Source organism: Monodelphis domestica, chromosome 3 (assembly GCF_027887165.1).
Source record: "Monodelphis domestica isolate mMonDom1 chromosome 3, mMonDom1.pri, whole genome shotgun sequence".
Taxonomy (NCBI): Eukaryota; Metazoa; Chordata; class Mammalia; order Didelphimorphia; family Didelphidae; genus Monodelphis; species Monodelphis domestica.
In genome coordinates this window covers 418,775,498-418,793,538 of record NC_077229.1, presented here as the reverse complement: position 1 = coordinate 418,793,538, position 18,041 = coordinate 418,775,498, and the positions used below count along the sequence as shown (strand labels likewise).

The 18,041-nt window shown below is 41.1% G+C and overlaps 1 protein-coding gene across 1 annotated transcript in view; it reads left to right on the top strand.

The window, feature by feature from the left end:
- ST8SIA5 (ST8 alpha-N-acetyl-neuraminide alpha-2,8-sialyltransferase 5) overlaps window positions 1–18,041 on the top strand; it is a 180,841-nt gene that overhangs the window by 23,093 nt on the left and 139,707 nt on the right. Inside the window, 1 exon segment of the mRNA XM_056824395.1 lies at window positions 10,915–11,025. Within this exon segment, the coding sequence (XP_056680373.1) occupies window positions 10,915–11,025 (111 nt within the window).

Here is an 18,041-nt window from a genome sequence, read left to right as displayed (position 1 = left end):
GGAACCACTTTGTGTTGGAGAAGTCATAGAGTGAAAAGAGGTTGGATGGAGAAAGTTTAGGGCAAGTAAAAAAGATAGAGTGACTAAAGAAGGGCATCATAGATCTGAAGGAAGTCCAGAGAACAACAACAGAATGAAGGCCCCTTTTTTATATCATACAGATTTGCAGACTCCTTCCATATAAGTACCATACTATCAGTATCAATTGGTTTTTAAAAAATGTCCATATTGCTTTTTTAAGAGAGTAATCTTTTAAAGCCAAAGCCCCAAATCATATACACATATAAACAACTGATAAATAATGTGTTTTCTTCTGCATTTCTACTCCCACAATTCTTTCTCAACATGTAGATAACATTCTTTCTCATAAGTCCCTTGGGATTGTCCTAGATCATTGCATTGTTTTTAGTAGCAAAATCAATTACATTTGATTGCCCCATAATGTTTCATTTACTGTGTACAATGTTCTCCTGGTTCTGCTCATTTCACTTGGCATTAGTTCATGTAGGTCATTCCAATTCTTATAGAAATTCATTGATTCATCATTCCTTTTAGCACAATAATATTCCATCACTATCATATACCACAATTTGTTCAGCCATTCCCCAATCGAGGGACATGCCGCCATTTTCCAATTTTTTTGCCACCACAAAAAGTGCAGCTATAAATATTTTTTTACAACTAGATCCTTTCCCATTTTTAATACCTCTTTGGAATATCAACCATATTGGTATTGCTGGATCAAAGGACATATATTCTTTTAAAGCTCTTTGGGCATAATTCCAAATTGTCTTACAGAATGGTTGGATCATTTCACAACTCCACCAGCAATGTATTAATGTCCCAATTTTACCGCACCCCTCCAATGTCTATTATTTTCCTTTAATGTCATATTGACCACTCTGCTAGGTGTAAGTTGGTACCTCAGAGTTATTTTGATCTGCATTTCTTTAATCAGGAGGGATTTAAAAGAACACTTTTTCATATAATTATTGATAGTTTTGATTTCTTCATCTGAAAACTACCCATTCATATCTCTTTATCAATTGATTTTTAAAAATGGTAAAAACTACCATAAATTTAGTTGTGCTTTTAAATGGAAGCACAACTAAATTTATGGTAGTTTTTATTTTTGCATTTTATTTAAAAATTATCTTCATATCATTATTTCCCAATTACATGTAAATTTTTAAGACTAAAAGATTTTATTTTCTCAATTTTATGTATTAAAAATTTTCAACATACATTATCCAACATTATAACACCCATACTGAATTTGCATTTTATTAATCATAATAACATTTATAAATATTTGAAAATAGGGATACTTAAAAATGTGGGACTAGTCTAAAGAAAGTATTTATTCAGTCTAAAGAAAGTATATTTGTAGATTAGTGGACCCTTTATAATAACTCTTCCTTACATCTTCCCCCCAGAAGTCTGCATGGTCCACTGATCTGGCTTATCCTCTCATTTTACAAACAGATGAGGAAGTTGAGGCTGAGAGAGTTAAAGTGACTTTTCCAATGGACAGGAAGTACTGAGACTAAATGTCAAGCCTTTGACCTGTAAATATGATAGAACTGGAAGGAATCTCAGAGGCTATCTACTCCCACTCCTTTATTAATAAAAAGGAGATAAATGACAATCAGGGAAATTAAATGAATTTCACAAGGTCACATAGGTAGAAATAGTCAGAAGTACCATTTGAAGCCAGGTCCTTGAACTCTGGAGCCAGGGCTCTTTCCATTCTTCCATACTTCTTAAGCCTACAATCTTTAAGATCTTTTCTAGCTCTGGCATTCTATGAGATAATGTATATATTGGCACTTTGAAAAGGACAAGGTATTCCTTTGGCTATTGTTGGGTGTCTTACTCCAAGAAGTGGTACCATTGATAATTTCTAGGATGAGATTCATATGAAGTAGTATAGATTAATGGAAAGAGTCTTAGAACTAGAAGACTTGATTTAGAATCTTGACTCTAAGTGACTTTCTATGTGACCCAGGAGGAGTCACTTATCTAAGCATCCATTTCCTTATTTGTAAAAAACAATAAATAATAAATAAATAAAATATAATAATTCTTCCACTACCCACCTCATACAGTTAGGATAGATTTAGTAGATAAATCCCAGGAGACTATATGAAGCACAGAGAAACTAAATGTTTTGCCCAGGATTAAAAAGCTAATGTCAGAGTAGGGATCTGAGCCAAGACATTTCTGATTCCAGTTTTCTTCTTGTTAAAGAGAAATCTCTTCCTTAAAGTGCAACAGAAATAGGAGCAATTAATTCCCATTAGCATTCATTCAACAAAAATTAATTAGGCACTTACTGTTTGCAAGGCCACATGTTGGGTGCTGAGGATACAGAGATAAATAGCACAATCTCCAACATAAAGTTTATTAATTATTTATTATATAATTTATTATTAAAGATACATTCCTATCTATCGAGATTAGTATCATAGTTAAGAAAGACTATAATATTCCTAATTGGAAGGAATCTTTGAGATCACATAGTTCAATTCCACCATTTTACAGAGAAGAAAATTGAGGCCAAGAGAAGGGAAATTATTTGCCCAAAGTAGCAGAGTCAAGTTCTGGACTCTTGACATTGCACAATGCCACAGAGCACAGTACTGCTTATGTAACTCCTCTCCTGATGAGAGACAGAATTTAGAGACAGAATCTTGGGATCTATGTCTGATGGTGGGTTATGGGGAGCTTTCCAAGATTCTCAAGTGGGGTAGAGACACCATGTTTGATGATCTATTGATATTGGCCACAGACTCGTCTGAAGTTTAGAAGCACATTCAGCCTGGTTCACCATCAATAAGTTGAGGCTGGTAATAGTTGGCCTTCAGAACTGTCTGACTTGGGTCACTGCAGTCAACCTTGGGTCAAGGACCACCTTCCCCATCTCATTCCCTGCCTCAGAGCTGGAGGATAGGGGTGGGAGGGGTCTGAATAACCCACAAGATCAGGAGGCTCTTGATCTCTTGATACATTCTAAAGCATCAATTCCCAATATGAGAGCAGTAATATAAGAGCCCACAGATTTCATTTATTCAATCACAGCCTGAAAGAGAATTCAGTGGCTTTTCTTCCCTTCCCACACCATTATGTTTTTAATCTCTGCATATCAGCTTGGGGGGGGGGAGGACTTTAAACATTGGAAACACCCACAGGAACCTTTAACTCACTTGGAAGAAATTGTAATACCTCTCTAGACCTGAGATTACCCATCTATTAAAAGGGGGTGGTTGGCTTAGATTCTCCAAGGCCTGTTCTAGCTCTAAATCCTAGAAAATGCTTTTTTGAGTTCCTTTTCTTTTAAAATAAATCTTTATTGATGCCTGTTGTTTTTCATCTCTGTCATTTCTGGATATATTGCCAGCCCCATGCCTTTATCTATCCCTTTAAACAAAGAAAATCAACTAAGCAACAATAACTGATATAATTTACTCATTGGACGATGCATCTAACATTATGCTCCAGGAATCTCCTGTCTCTTTCTCAGGAAAAGGGATGTTTGTTTCATTATCTGTTTCCCAGGGATACTATTGGTTTTTATGATTATTCTTTTCATTAACATTACTGTTGTCCCTGTGTTTATTGTTCTTCATGTTCTACTCTGTATAAGTTCATGCAAATCTCTGAATTCCTGATATTCCTCATCTCATGATAGATAATAATATTCTATCCCACTCATCTACCATAATTGATTGAGTTTTCTTGAATCAATGAACCTAACTGAATTTCTTTTCCACTTAAATGTCCTATTTGGAAAGTTGAATATGGTGACCATGTTCATTAAAACTTTGTTCTGGGGGCAGCTAGGTGGCTCATTGGATTGAAAGCCAGACTTAGAGATGGGAGGTCGTGGGTTCAAATCTGGCATTAGATGTGTGACCCTGGGCAAGTCACTTAACTCTCATTGCCTAGACTTTACTGTTTTTCTGTCTTGGATTGGATTTCTGCCAGTATTGATTCTAAGGTGGAAGGTAAGGGTTTAAACACCACCACCACCACCACCACCACCACCACCACCACCAAAACTATTCCTTTGGGTTTAATGCTTGTCCCTTTTTAACAAGGTAAATAACCCTGGAAGAGTTACACACTTAGATGCATTCATACATTGGAGATGTTACAAAGAAAAAAATCAGCAATCTTTGGTAACAAATTGGATGGAGAGAGACAGACAGACAGAGAGAGAGAGAGAGAGAGATGAGGGAGAGGGAGAGGAGGGAGAAGGGGAGAGATAAAGAGACAGAGAGAAGGGATAAGGGGGGAGAAAAAGAGAGAGAGAGACAGAGAGAGAGAAAGAGAGAGGAGAGGGGTTGAGAGACAGGAAGGAGAGGGAGAGAGAGAGAGACAGAGACAGAGAAAGAGACAGAGAGAGAGAGAAGAGAAGGAGAAGGAGAAGGAGAAGAAGAAGAAGAAGAAGAAGAAGAAGAAGAAGAAGAAGAAGAAGAAGAAGAAGAAGAAGAAGAAGATATGAAGAAGAAGAAGAAGGGTGACACTTAGATATGAGGCCAAGTCATTTGAAAGATGATGATATCTTTGTCAGTAATAGGGAAATTGAGAAGGGAGGAAAGTTTTTGGAGAAAGACCAAGTTTTGGACTTGTCGCATTCAGGATGCCTATAGCATATCCAGTGTGAGATGCCCAGTAGGTAGTTGGAGATGCTCAGGAGAGAGATTAGAACTGAAGAAGTAGATTTGAGAATCATTAGGTTTGAGATAATAATTATATTCATGGGAGCTTATGACATTAACAAGTGAAATAGCATAGAGGAAGAAGAGAAGAGGGCCCAGGACAGAGCCTGCTAGAACACCCCAAAATAGTAGGTGACCTTGATCTAGCAAAAGAGACAGCAAAAGAGCAGGTAGGCAGGTAGGAAGGAGTGGAACCAGGAGAAGACTGTGTCATGAAATCCTAGCGATAAGAGAGAATTAAAGAGAAGGGGGTGATTAACAGTGTCAAAGGTTGCAGAGAGATTAAGATGGAGGAAAGTTGAGTCAGCTAGGTGGCTCAGTGATAGATCCCTAGGGTTCAAATCTGGCCTCAGCCACTTCCTAGCTGTGTGACCCTGGACAAGTCACTTAACCCCTTTGCCTAGCCCTTACCTCTCTTCTGCCTTGGAGCCAACACTCAGTATTGATTCCAAGACATAAGGCAAAGGTTTTTAAAAAGGATGAAGTTTAAGAAAAGGCCATTAGATATTGCAATTCAGAAATAACTGGTAACTTTGGAAAAATTAGTTTTGATTGAATGATGAGGCCAGAAGCAAGAATGTAGGAAATTAAAAGAGAATGAGAGGAAAGAAAGTGAAGGCTCCTAATATAGATGAAAAAATTTTTTAAACCCTTACCTTCTGTCTTAGATTCAATACTGTGTATTGGCTCCAAGGCAGAAGAGCGGTAAGGGCTAGGCAATGGGGGTCAAGTGACTTGCCCAGGGTCACACAGCTAAGGAAGTGTCTGAGGCCAGATTTGAACCTAGGACCTCCCATCTCTAGATCTGGTTCTCAATCCACTGAGCTACCCAGCTGTCCCCTATAGATTAACTTTTAAAGGAATTTATCAAAAAAAACAGATGAGAAGACAGTTGGTGGAGAATGGCTAGATTAGGTGAGGGTTCTTGGAGGATGAGGAGACTCGGACATGTTGGTAGGCAGTAGTGAAGCAGCCAGTAGAAAGGGAGAAACCGAAGATAAGTGAGAGAGTGGGGATGATAGAGGGGGCAATCTGCTAGGATGCAGGATGGCATGGGATCATTTATGCATGCAAAAAGATTGACCTTGTCAAGGAGAGACAGTCGAGGGAGGAGACAGAGGCAGAAGGAATCTGGGTGAAATAAAATGAAGGGAGGAGAAGAGGAATTCTCAGCAAATGGCCCATTTTTTTTCCTAGTAAAAATGATGCAACATTCTCATATGGCCGGGTGGGGAGGAAGAGTCTCCAAGGTAAGTTTGAGGAGGGATAAAAAGAGGAAAGAGCCAGGGTGATGAGTTGGCGAGTGAGTTAATCAGGTAGGCATATAAGATTGCTTTGCAGCAGTGAGTGCCTAGCGGAGTCAGTTCAACAGAAATTTGTGGAGGCTAGGTCAGCTTGGTTTGTTAACTTTTCCAAGTTCAGTCAGTCCCATGTGGGGATGCTAGTATGACAGAGGCTGGCACTTTTCTCTAGTGCCAGCCTCTGTGTGAGGATTTATAGGGCAAGTTTGGTGACAGAATAAGGGGATGAGAGACGTAAGAGAAGAGGACAGAAAAGAGTTGAACTGGTTCACCAAATGGTCAGGATGAGGACATATTTTTGGATAGGATTTTTCTAGAGTCTCAAAAAATAAAAAATCACACCTTGTAGGTGGCCCCTTACTCTGCCTATAGGTGAAATCCAATGCCTGTTGTCCCCTTGGGAAATCCTAGGCTTCTGAAGTTACAAATTATACATACTTGTGTACCAGAGAAAGCAAGTTTGAAAGTTATAGCTCAGTGCCCACAGAACCCTCAGTGATCCCTAGAATTTAATCTGTGATAAACTCCTTGGCTCTCACCTTATTTGCTCTTCCTCCTTCCCTTTGTAGAATTGTTCCTGAGCAACATAAGATACTCTATTCTTAGTCTCCTGGTCATATTTGTTGTTATTTCATCAATGTCAGTTGTGTCCTAATCTTCATGACCCCCTCCTTTTATTCCCAAAGATACTAGAGTGAATTGCCATTTCCTTCTCTATCTCCTTTTACAGATAAGGAAACTGAGGCAAACAGGGTGACATGACCTGGCTAGGGCCACACAGCTAGTGTCCAAGACTGAATTTGAATTCAGGTGTTTTTGACTCCAGGCTCAGCACCACCTAGCTGCCCCTCCTGGACATATCCCTGCCAGAATAGGGATGAGCCATAAGGCATTAGAGTGGCATTCAGGAGTGTTGAGTTCTAGGACATGGAGGCATTCCTTGTTTCCCAAAGAAAACACCCTTGAAAATCAGCTTCAACTTGTTCTGTTACTGTGGGCAAATTATTTGTCCTGTCTGGTCCTCAAGATCAATCCCGAATTCCTGCTGTCTGTGTGGAAAGGAAACTAAAACAAATTCTGGACTTTCTGCCACTGTGTTGGAACAAGCAACAGTGGGAATAGAAGAGAGAGATAGGTAGGACACAGATTCAAGGGACACAAAGAAGTCTGAGGCAGTGTATGGAGGACATAGAAAAATAAAGGGAAAGGGGGTAGCTGGGTAGCTCAGTGAATTGAGAGTCAGGCCTAGAGATGGGAGGTCCTGGGTTCAAATCTGGCCTCAGACACTTCCCAGCTGTGTGACCCTGGGCAAGTCACTTGACCCCCGTTGCCTAGCCCTTACCACTCTTCTGCCTTGGAGCCAATACACAGTATTTATTCCAAGACGAAGGGTAAGGATTTAAAAAAAAATAAAGGGAAAAGTAAAAGTATGTGGGCAGTGCCCAGTGAGGGCTGCCCACAATAGATGCTGTGGGAATTCAGAAGCAGGAGAGATCCTATATGGTAGCTCAGGATAAGAATCTTAAAGGCCTTTAGAGATTATGTCATCTGTTCACTTCATTTTACAGATGAAAAAAACTGAGACCCACAGAGCGGACGTGACTTGCCCAAGGTCATAGCAACAGCAGATGGCAAAGCCAACATTCAAATACAGTTTTTTTTTTCTTCAGTGGAGGTTGGGTGTGGGAAGGAGACAGTGGGAGGGCAAGAAGGCAATTTTTCCATGCTTAAAAAATAAATAAAATCAAAACAAATGCAGATCTTCTTAGTCCAAATCCTGAGTTTTAAAGATGAATATAATTAAAGCAAGTGGAGAAGGCATTTGAGGCTTTTGGAATGTCGTGCACCAAGGCTGGCTGTGTTGAGGCAGGGAAGGGATCCGCTTCCCAGGAATCCCAGGAGGGTGGTTGTGTGAGATCAGTAGCGGCACAGGGGCCACACGGAGGAGGAGTTTTGAAGTAGAACTTTATCCTGTAGGCAAAGGGGAGTCAGTGGTGTTTTTGAGCAGGTGAATGACGTGATCGGAATCCGTAGGGGCAGGTGAGGCAGGAACATCAACAGGGGCTCCTATTGACCGTCTGTAGTGCTTTCAGTGTTTACAGACCCCTCCTCAGGAATAGAAGTGCTACCATCCTCCCGGAGTGGCTTTTTCTTTGGGAAAGAAGTTCCCCCCCTTGACTCCACCAGCTTAGATCCTCCAGTTTCCAGTTTCTTTGTAGGTCAGAGTCCATTTGTAACCAAAGCTGCAGAATTCCACTAAGGAAGTTATTTTTACTAAGCAGACAGAGATGAAAAAGGAAGGGAATGAAAACATGATAAAGAAACTCTCGTAACTGGATGCCAGCAAGATTCTCTATTCCAGGCAAATAGAATTGGTTGCTGTTCAGTCGAGTCTGACTCTTTGCAACTCTGCTTGGGGTTTTCTTTTCTTTTTTTTCTTTAAAAAAAATTTTTTTTAAACCCTTATCTTCCCTCTTGGAGTCAATACTGTGTATTGGCTCCAAGGCAGAAGAGCGGTAAAGGCTAGGCAATGGGGGTCAAGTGACTTGCCCAGGGTCACACAGCTGGGAAGTGTCTGAGGCCAGATTGGAACCCAGGACCTCCCGTCTCCAAGTGTGGCCCTTTATCCACCAAGCCAACCTAGCTGCCCCAACACCAGTTCTTTATACACGATACCACCCTGATTCTCTACATTCATTTTACAGGTGGCTAAACTGAGGCCTCCTAGGGATTAAATAACATTCCCATGTGCTAAAGCTGGGACTGCATGCAGAGTCCTGACTCCAGATCTGGTGCTCATTTAGGGCATAGGAGGAGGAAGGCCAGCTAGGGAGCCTGCCTTGGCCTGGGCTGCAGGGGGAGGCAGGCAGGGAGGATGAGGAAGTTGTCATTGGCAAAAATGGCTTCACAACTTGGCACAAGGCAATTGGTGATTAGAGGATGCTGCGGCTATTTTGGTCCCAACCGGTGTTAGTCACTTCCTTGGCAATAGCCACTTGCTTGATTTTTCAGCCAGTTCTTTTGCCAGGTGACTTGGGGACATGTGGTGGCCTTGTTTAGGATGCTTTTGGCCCTAGGACAGGACTCAAGCTCGGACGTTCTATGTAGGGTACAGAAATAAGAGTTGGGTCCCCCTGTCTCCTCACTGACATGAGGCTGGGAAGAGGAACATCCATGACACGACCCTCAATTCCTTTCTTTCTTTTTTTTTTTTAAACCCTCACCTTCAGTCTTGGAGTCAATACTGTGTATTGGCTCCAAGGCAGAAGAGTAGTAAGGGCTAGGCAATGGGGGTCAAGTGACTTGCCCAGGGTCACACAGCTGGGAAGTGTCTGAGGTCAAATTTGAACCCAGGACCTCCTGTCTATAAGACTGACTCTCAATCTACTGAGCCATCTGTCTTGCCCCCATGACTCTCAATTTCAAGACTTCCTTGTTCATTGGTAGAATAGTAGGCTGCATTGTTGGAAGAATCTGAATATCAGAAAAGGCCTTTAATTTGTTTTTTTTTTTTTCTAAACCCATACCTTCCATATCAGAATCAGTGCTAAGCATCGGCTCCAAGGCAGAAGACTGGCAAGGCAATGGGGGTTAAGTGACTGGCCCAGGGTCACACAGCTGGGAAGTGTCTGAGGCCAGATTTGAACCCAGGATCTTTAGGCTGGCTCTCAATCCACTGAGCCACCCAGTTGCCCCAGGAAAGGCCTCTTTGACCTTAGATAGCTCCTCAATTATCTTGTTCTTCTAGTGCCTGAAAATGTCACCATTAGAGAGCCACTTCCCTGGCCTGAAAATCCATAGCATTTACAGAATTTTTGTGGGATTTTGTGGGATCTTATGTAGTCCAACCCTTCATTTTATAGATGAGAAAACTGAGGTACAGAGCGGTCAGGCAACGTGCTCCAAGCCACACAGTGAACCAACAATAGAGTCAGATGTCTCCTTATTTGAACAGATCACGTTGCCTCCCGTGTATGCTTTAAAATCTGAACCCTCTGAAAATAGCATTTTAAAACCGGTCGCCTCCCATCTGGGCTGTGGCCAGTGGATTCTGAGGTCAGATCCCGTAGAGGCACCACAAATGGTCATCACGGATGAAGAGAGGGTGGAATGAAAGAATTTGGAAAGGATTTCTGAGTCCTGATGCTGCCGGGGCAGGACAGCCAGGAAGGACGGAGCAGCAGGCTTGGGAGGGCAGCGAGGGGTCTTTCGCCCTTCTCCTCTCTCCATGGGACCCCGTCGGGTCCGCTCTGCTGTCTCCATTCCTTTGTACAGGCAGCTCCTCTCTCCCCCCTTCTCCCGTGCTTAAGGCCCCCTCTCCACCTTTGGAAATCCTTCTGCTCCTTTACAACAGTGTAAGGCAATGGAGAAGGTACCAGATTTGTAGAGGAACATATTTGAATTGTAGAAAATACATTCATTCGCTTGTGAATGCGGATGGACCCACTTGCAGCTGCCTCTGAAAACTGAGAACGTGTTTATTTTAGACGGTCAGAGGGAAAGTGTCTGACATCAAGACCGGAGGGCACAGGTCTGGGGAGCTCCATTTACATCTCGATAAATTACTCTAAACAATGAGATGGAAGTGAAACTAGAGTGCCAATCGCCTCGAGCCAGAGTCGCGACTGCTCTGGGGCCCTGGCCTCTGGCTTCTGCTCCTCGGCTGTAGAATGGGGCTAAGGATGCCCTGCCCACCTGCCTTTGGGTAAGCGAGGCTTTGTAGAGGGTTTGGCGGGGTGTCAGAGGCTGGAGAAAAGCAAGGGATTCTTAGAACACATCTGATCGGGGGGATGCGGCGTCTGCCCCAGCCCGTGGAAACATGCGACTCCAGCTGAAAGAGTTAAGCCGATGAATGAGATGAAACATCACCTGCCTCATTTTCTTGTCAGAGGCCTGCAGTTTAGCTGGCACAGTGGGGAGGAGATGGCCAACTGGACCAACGGGCCCTCTAATGTCACGGAAGACAGAGCACTGCAGAGCAGCGGTGACACCAGCACCAGGTACAGACCCAGCTGCAATGATAAAGGAGGGGAAAACGGTCCACGTGGGTTCTGTTCTGGGCTGCTCCCTTCTACCCTGCCTGGCCCGAGTAAAGAAACAGGACAGCCTCGAGGGTTTGGACAAATCATGCCCTTGCGCTGGGGGTAGGATGCTCTGGCTCTTCCCTTCTAAAGGATCAGGGCTGGGTGGGCTGAAGAGGCTTGTGTAGGGCCAGTCTTCAGCAAAATGGTAAAACTAAAGAAGGGAGCCTTTGCTGTCCCCCCACCCATTCCTCTTCGTGACTTCCTTGGCCTTTCCTAGTGTGGTCCCCATCCGAGCCTCTCTCCTGCCCCAACCCCTTCCCGACCATTACTGGTTCCTGTATCCTGTACTTTCTCCCCTTCCATCCATATAGACTTACTTTTAGGAAAGGCTTAGAGATCAGGAGCCTTGGCCTGAGTGTGAAGCTCACTTTTTGTGTTCCCTCCCCAAGGGGTTTGCCCTTTAAGTCTCATCCAGATCTGGGTTAAAATCCCATTTGTGTGGCCTTGGCAAGTCCCTGGGTCTCAATTTCCTTATCTATAAGATGGAAAGGATCGGCTTTGGACTAGAGGAGCCTTCTTCCATCTCTAACCGTGGAAAGAAAAGCTCCAGCCTCTAGTAATGGGATTGAAGTACCTCTGAGCAGATGGGAGCTTCTCTTCCATGTCCCTGAGATGGGGGAGTCCACTCCACGCCTGAGTAATGCTGGCTCTGGGGGCAGCAGAGCCTTCCTGATGGAGGAAAAAAGTCTCAGAGCTAAGTGTGCCTTTCCTTGATCTGGTTTCCTACCTGATTCTATAATTAGTAAATAAGTGCGATGTGTATATTTAGGAGTCAATTAAAATTTAATTCTCATGGAAAGGATATCACACTTGATCCTGAATGCATTATGGGGAGTTTGTGCTTAACAGATGAGTGTTCTGTGGAGATGCACATCTTGGGGAGATGCCAGCAGAGCTGTGTCAGGGAGATGGATCCAAATATACTATACCATTTATTGCTGGTGTCTGCAAGCAAGAGGTGGCTTGTAGATTTCTGTTGAGCAGGGGGGGAAAGTATGAGTTTTGTTTGTTATTAATTAAAAAAAAGTTGTATTGATGCTCTTTGTTTTTATATCACATTTGTTTCCAATTAAAAACCCTCCCTTCCTCTCAGCCCTCCCTTCTTCCCAATGCTCAGGTTTTCTTTTTAACAATGAAAACCAGGTAAGCCAGACTGGCTTGTGGCTAGTTTTGAAAGCACAGGAAACATCCCATATCCATGGTCCTTAAAAGAAAATTGGACCACAGAGATGAGTTTCCTCATCTCTTCTCTAGGACCCAGATTGGACATTATAAGTACATAGCTCTTATGTTTTATTATTCTTTTCATTTATATCATTATACTGGTTATGCATATTGTCTTCTTGGTTCTGTTTGCTTCACTATGCATCAATTCATACAAATCTTCCAAAGATCCCCTGAATTCCTCATATATTTATAATTTCTTATAGTATAATATTATAAAGACATGTCTTTATATTTGTATTCCAGAGTTTGTTTAGGCATTCTCTGATGGATATATATGTATCTACTGTAATTCTAATTCTTTACTACCACAAAAAGTTATACTATGAATATTTTGGTAATTTAATCTTCACTCCCCCTTTCCCTTCTTTCCTTCCTTCCTTCCTTGCTTTTCCTTTTCCTTTTTTCTCCTTTTTCTGTCTTCACTTTTCCCTCTCCTCCTCTTCTTTACATTTTTTATTGATGCCTTTTGTTTTTATAGCACAGTCATTCCTGTATACATACCAATCCCCCTATGACAAGAGTTAGACAAACCAATCAGCCTAGTAACTCGTCTAACACTATACAATATACTTCTTTCTCCCATCTTCTCTCTCTCTCTCTCTCTCTCTCTCTCTCTCTCTCTCTCTCTCTCTCTCTCTCTCTCTCTCTCTCTCTCTCTCTCTTTCCTGTTCTTTCTCATTCTCTGTAAAGTAATTTACTCCATTTCACATTGTAAGAGAATTTGATTTGTCATTTCATCCTGGCTTTGTTACCTGTATGACCTGGGGAGAGCATCTTCATCCCTCTGGAACTCAAAAACAATTGTTGGTGGGGGGCTGGGAGTTCCTGCCATCTCTAAACCTTAGGATTCTATATGAAATTCAGTATTACTAGATCTGCCTGATTACTATCTTCTTTCTGGGCTGTCTGCACTCTTTTTTGGGGAGTTCCCGAAACCAAAAACTGTCTCCAACAGTGGGTCTGGGGGATGTACTTATATTTGGTGGCCTCAGGTCAGTCACTTCACAGGTGCAAAGAACTATCTTACTAATTTGAGGTCAGGTACCAGGTAAAATAGAAAACAAAAATAAAACAAAGTTGATCAGAGTTTCTTTAGAAGGCTGACAAAGCTTAACAGTGATTCCAGTTTCCCATGTTATCACTTCTACCTTCTCATTTCTCCTCACATGAACAAAACAAAACAAACAAAGCAAAAAAAATAAATAAACCAAAACAAAACAAGTGGGGAAACCAGAGACCTACTCCTACCATCCCCAGACTATTGGCTTATCTCTTTTAGCATTTTTCTAAACCTTTACATTTTTCTATACCTCTGGAGATAGTCTTCCTTGCTCTCATTTTCCATCTTCCTCAATTCTCTCTTTTTTTCCCTTTTACTTCTTCTTTCCCCTGCCTATATCTCTAACCTGTCAGGTTGACTAACCTCTCCCTACCCTCTTCCATTTCCTTGCTTAGTCCCCACAGGGCTGGCTAGGATGCTAACCCTTGAATAGTCGACCATTGATTTTAATGTCATTATTAAGATGACTCCTGGCCACCAGAAAGGATGGTTTTATGACTCTTCAGCCCAACCGAATGACCAGTTAGCTAACACAGATAACAGTTCAATTTCACTGACCCCCAGATCTCGGTGATTTGTAAACAAGCTATATTACCAGAGTGGGTTCTTAGGTTTCTCCTTCTTCAAAATAGTTGGTATGACCCTGGGCACCTAACTTGCAGAGATATTTAGGGATATTTTAGTAAGCTAATTAGTAGGCTAAATTAGTAGGCTAGATTCACAGGTACCCAGAATCCCTTATTATCATTGAATTACTCTATATTCTGCAGACTTCTTGGTTTATGTATCTACTTTATAACTGGTTCAGCTACCTATTACTATTTTGTACTTGAAAAATTTTCCCACTCTGGCTGATTGAAAAATAGAATATCTATTTCTTTTTTTTAAATTTAAATTTGTTTGTTATATTAAAACACCCAGTTAACTCCCTAATTCTCTCCCCTCCCTCCATTAGAGAAGGCATCATTTGAGAAAAAGACATGTGTATATATAAAACTATGTCTTGCTCATTTCTCTTTATCAGTTCTTTCTCTGAAGATGGACATGCTTCGAACAATACTTCTGTTGCCATATATTTATATTTTTTTGGTTTTGCTTAATTCACTCTTCATAATTTCATGTAGGTCTCTCCATGTTTTTCCGAAGTTCACCTGCTCATCATTTCTTACAAGACAATAGTATTCCATCACAATCATGTGCCACAACTTGTTTAGTCATTCCCCAACTGATGAGCATCCCTTCAATTTCTAGTTCTTTGCTACCACAAAAAGAGCTGCTATAAATATTTTAGAACATAAAGGCTCTTTTCTTTTCTCCCTGATCACCTTAGGAAATAAACCTAAAAGTAGACTTGCTGGCAGAATATCTATTTCTAAAAGGTACAGTAACATCAGTGACAACAGCAATATGATTCTAGTAGTCAAGGATCACTAAATATACTCAGTGTAACCCCTTCAACTCTGAAGCTGTTAAATCCATCAGAACTTCAGTAGTTTCTGACACTTGATGGTCTTCACTGGTCTGCTTAATATAGTATTTTGCAATTGGGTAATAGTACCAATCAAAGGAGGGTTAAGGGGACAGGGATGTGAGGGAAGGTCCTTCTGGGTGCCCCAAATGATGACAGCACTTGTCTCCTGAAACAATAGGACCTAGTCTAACCTGGCTCTCTTTGCCAGTCTGCAAACCAAGTAAAGGATCCCTCTGTCTTAAAAAAGTTAGAAACTGGAGCCAGAGATGCTCCATTGCCCTGATGTGGTTTGTTGACTAACTGCTGCTTATTGAATTATTTAAATGCCTGCTTTCAAGTCATCTCCCCTTCTGGGACCAAAGGGCTATCATTTAACCATGGGGATAAAACCCCATTGGTTGCCCGCTACTTGATTTCATTCTTTGTAGATGACTGATGAGAGATCTCCTATAGTTGGGACTATCTGTTGTTTTTTTTTTTAACTTTTTAAAAAAATTATTACTTTCTTCCTTAGAATTGATAATAAGTATCAGTGCCAAAGCAGAAAAGTGGTAAAGACTAGGCAATGGAAGTTAATTGACTTGCCCAGGGACCCAAAGGTAGTAGGAGGTATCTGAGGTCACATTTGAACCCAGTACCTCCCATTTCCTTGTATTCTCCTTGCCAAACTCTCCTTCCATTGAGCCATTCAAGTAAGTGACAAGATTCCCTGGCCCAGAGCATCACCAATACCCCTAAAAAAGCCAGAAAGTTAACTCACATCAGTTAATGCCAGTAGCCTCACCCCATGAACTACCTGCCTAATAATTATCATCACAACTAAAGACAGGACATGTAAGCGCTCAATACTTTCTCTTTGGGTGAGATATAGCCATCTTTTACTATACTTTTTGATTATTCTATCTAGGAGACTTAGGGTATTCTTGGAAACCCTAACCGTCTTTAATTTAATTTTAATTAGTAAATTAATTAATTTTCTTTTTAAATTGCCATGCAAAGCACACTTCCATATTGGCCAATGTTGTAACAGCAAAGTCATACATAACCAAAACTCCAGTGGAAAACCATAAATGCACTGATATGAAAGATGACTCCAGCAGTTCTTTCTCTGGAGGTGTATGGGATTCCCCATCCTAAGTCTTTCAGGATTGTCCCAGATCATTGCCCTGCTGAGAGGAGCCCAGTTTTCACAGATAATCATCATCCCACATTGCTGTTAGTGTGTATGTCATCCAAGTTCTACTTATTTCGCATACCCTATCAGTCTTAAGATGATAACACACACATGGTAAAATAAAAATATGTACGGTCTTAATTTCTGCCACGGGTGTTAGTCAGCCTGTATGAGGTCCAAAGCAGAGGTAATACTAATTATTGCATTAGTGACAAGATTTGTTGTATAGAGTCTCGTGGGGATAGGTGTGTGCTCTCCTCTGACATCATTGCAATCTCTAAGTTTCATACCACGAATTGAATCTGGAATCTTTTTTTGACCATCAATCAATAAAGCATTCAAAGAGTCAGAGGATGCAGGAGACAGTAGGAAACTTTCTGGGTCATCCAGTCTAACCTCATCATATTACTGATGAGTAAATTGAGCATTAGAGATGAGAAGGACCTTGCTCAACAATTTGTAAAAGCAAAAAATAGACAAATGATGTGCCAGTTGATTGGTGGATTAGCTCAATAAAATATATGTTTGATGTAATAGAATGTGTGTATATAAATGCATATATATGTATATATATATATATATATATATATACATATATATATATATGTATTTAAAGCCCTTACCTTCTGATTAACATCAATTCTAAGACAGAAGAGTGACAAGGATTAAGTAATTGGGGTTAAGTGACTTGCCCAGGGTCACACAACTAGGAAGTGTCTGAGGCCAGATTTGAACCCAAGTGTTCTCAGCTCCAGGCCTGGCTTTCTATCTACTGTGCAGGCTAGCTGTCCCTAATATAATTTTTTTGAGTTAATTTACTTAGTCAATTTAGAGCATTATTCCTTGGTTACAATAATCACATTATTTCCCTCCCTCCCTTCCCCCTCCCCTTCCCACAGCCAAAGTGCAATTTCATGTGTCCTTGATCAGAACCTATTTCCATGTTGTTGATGTTTGCACTATGATGATCATTTAGAGTCTACATCCCCAATCATATCCCCTCGACCCATGTGATCAAGCAGTTGTTTTTCTTCAGTGTTTCTACTCCCACAGTGTTTCCTCTGAATATGGATAGTGTTCTTTCTCATAGATTTGTCCCTAATATAATTGACTCTTTCTGCACTGTTATAAGTAATAATGAGTCCAGAGAATACAAAGAAGTAAGGAAAGACATAAGTGGAGGAGAAAAGAGAGAAAAGATCAATGTACACTCAGACCTTAGCTATATCAATAAAGGCAGCAGTGATAAAAAGACAACACTATTCTCAATGACTACAATGAGCATATAAAGTTTGGTCCTGTCACTCTCTAAAATGAGAACCCTGATCCTCCCACAGATAGGGTGAGACAGCATGAAGGTACTTTACTTAGTGACTTTTAGGAAGTAAGACTCTGGCTTCCCTTTTGTTAATATTTATTTATTTTTCTTGCTGTAGTAAAACCAAATTCATCAATTAAGAAAGAAAAAAAAGCAAGTCTCCATCAAAGTCACACTGAAAATTAGAACTCAAAACTACATCACCTAATCAATTTCTCCAGGCTATAACTTTTTCTGCTATATGATATGAATAATAATAACTAATAGTTCATCTGATTTTTATAACATTTCATTTACCAAGTAAGGTAAGATATTCTAGTTATTGAATTTTACAGATAGGGAAAACAAGGCACACAGAGGTTAAATGACTTGCCCAGAGCCACATGGCCACTGAGTGGCAAGGTTTTGAGGCAAAGTTTGAACCCAGATTATTTTTCTTTTTCTTTCTTTCTTTATTTTTAAAACCCTCACCTTCCATCTTGGAGTCAATACTGTGCGGTGCTCCTCTCCCAGTTACTTTCTCCTACCTGCCACCCCTCTCCACTCCCCAGGTTGGGGTTATCCACCTTTCTCTTGGCACAAATGCATCCCTCTCCCCAATATTTTTGCCCTGGACTAAAATGTTTTCATTATGACTCAGGAGTTAAGCCTCCTGTTCAAGAGTTTGTGTGACCTGGTATCC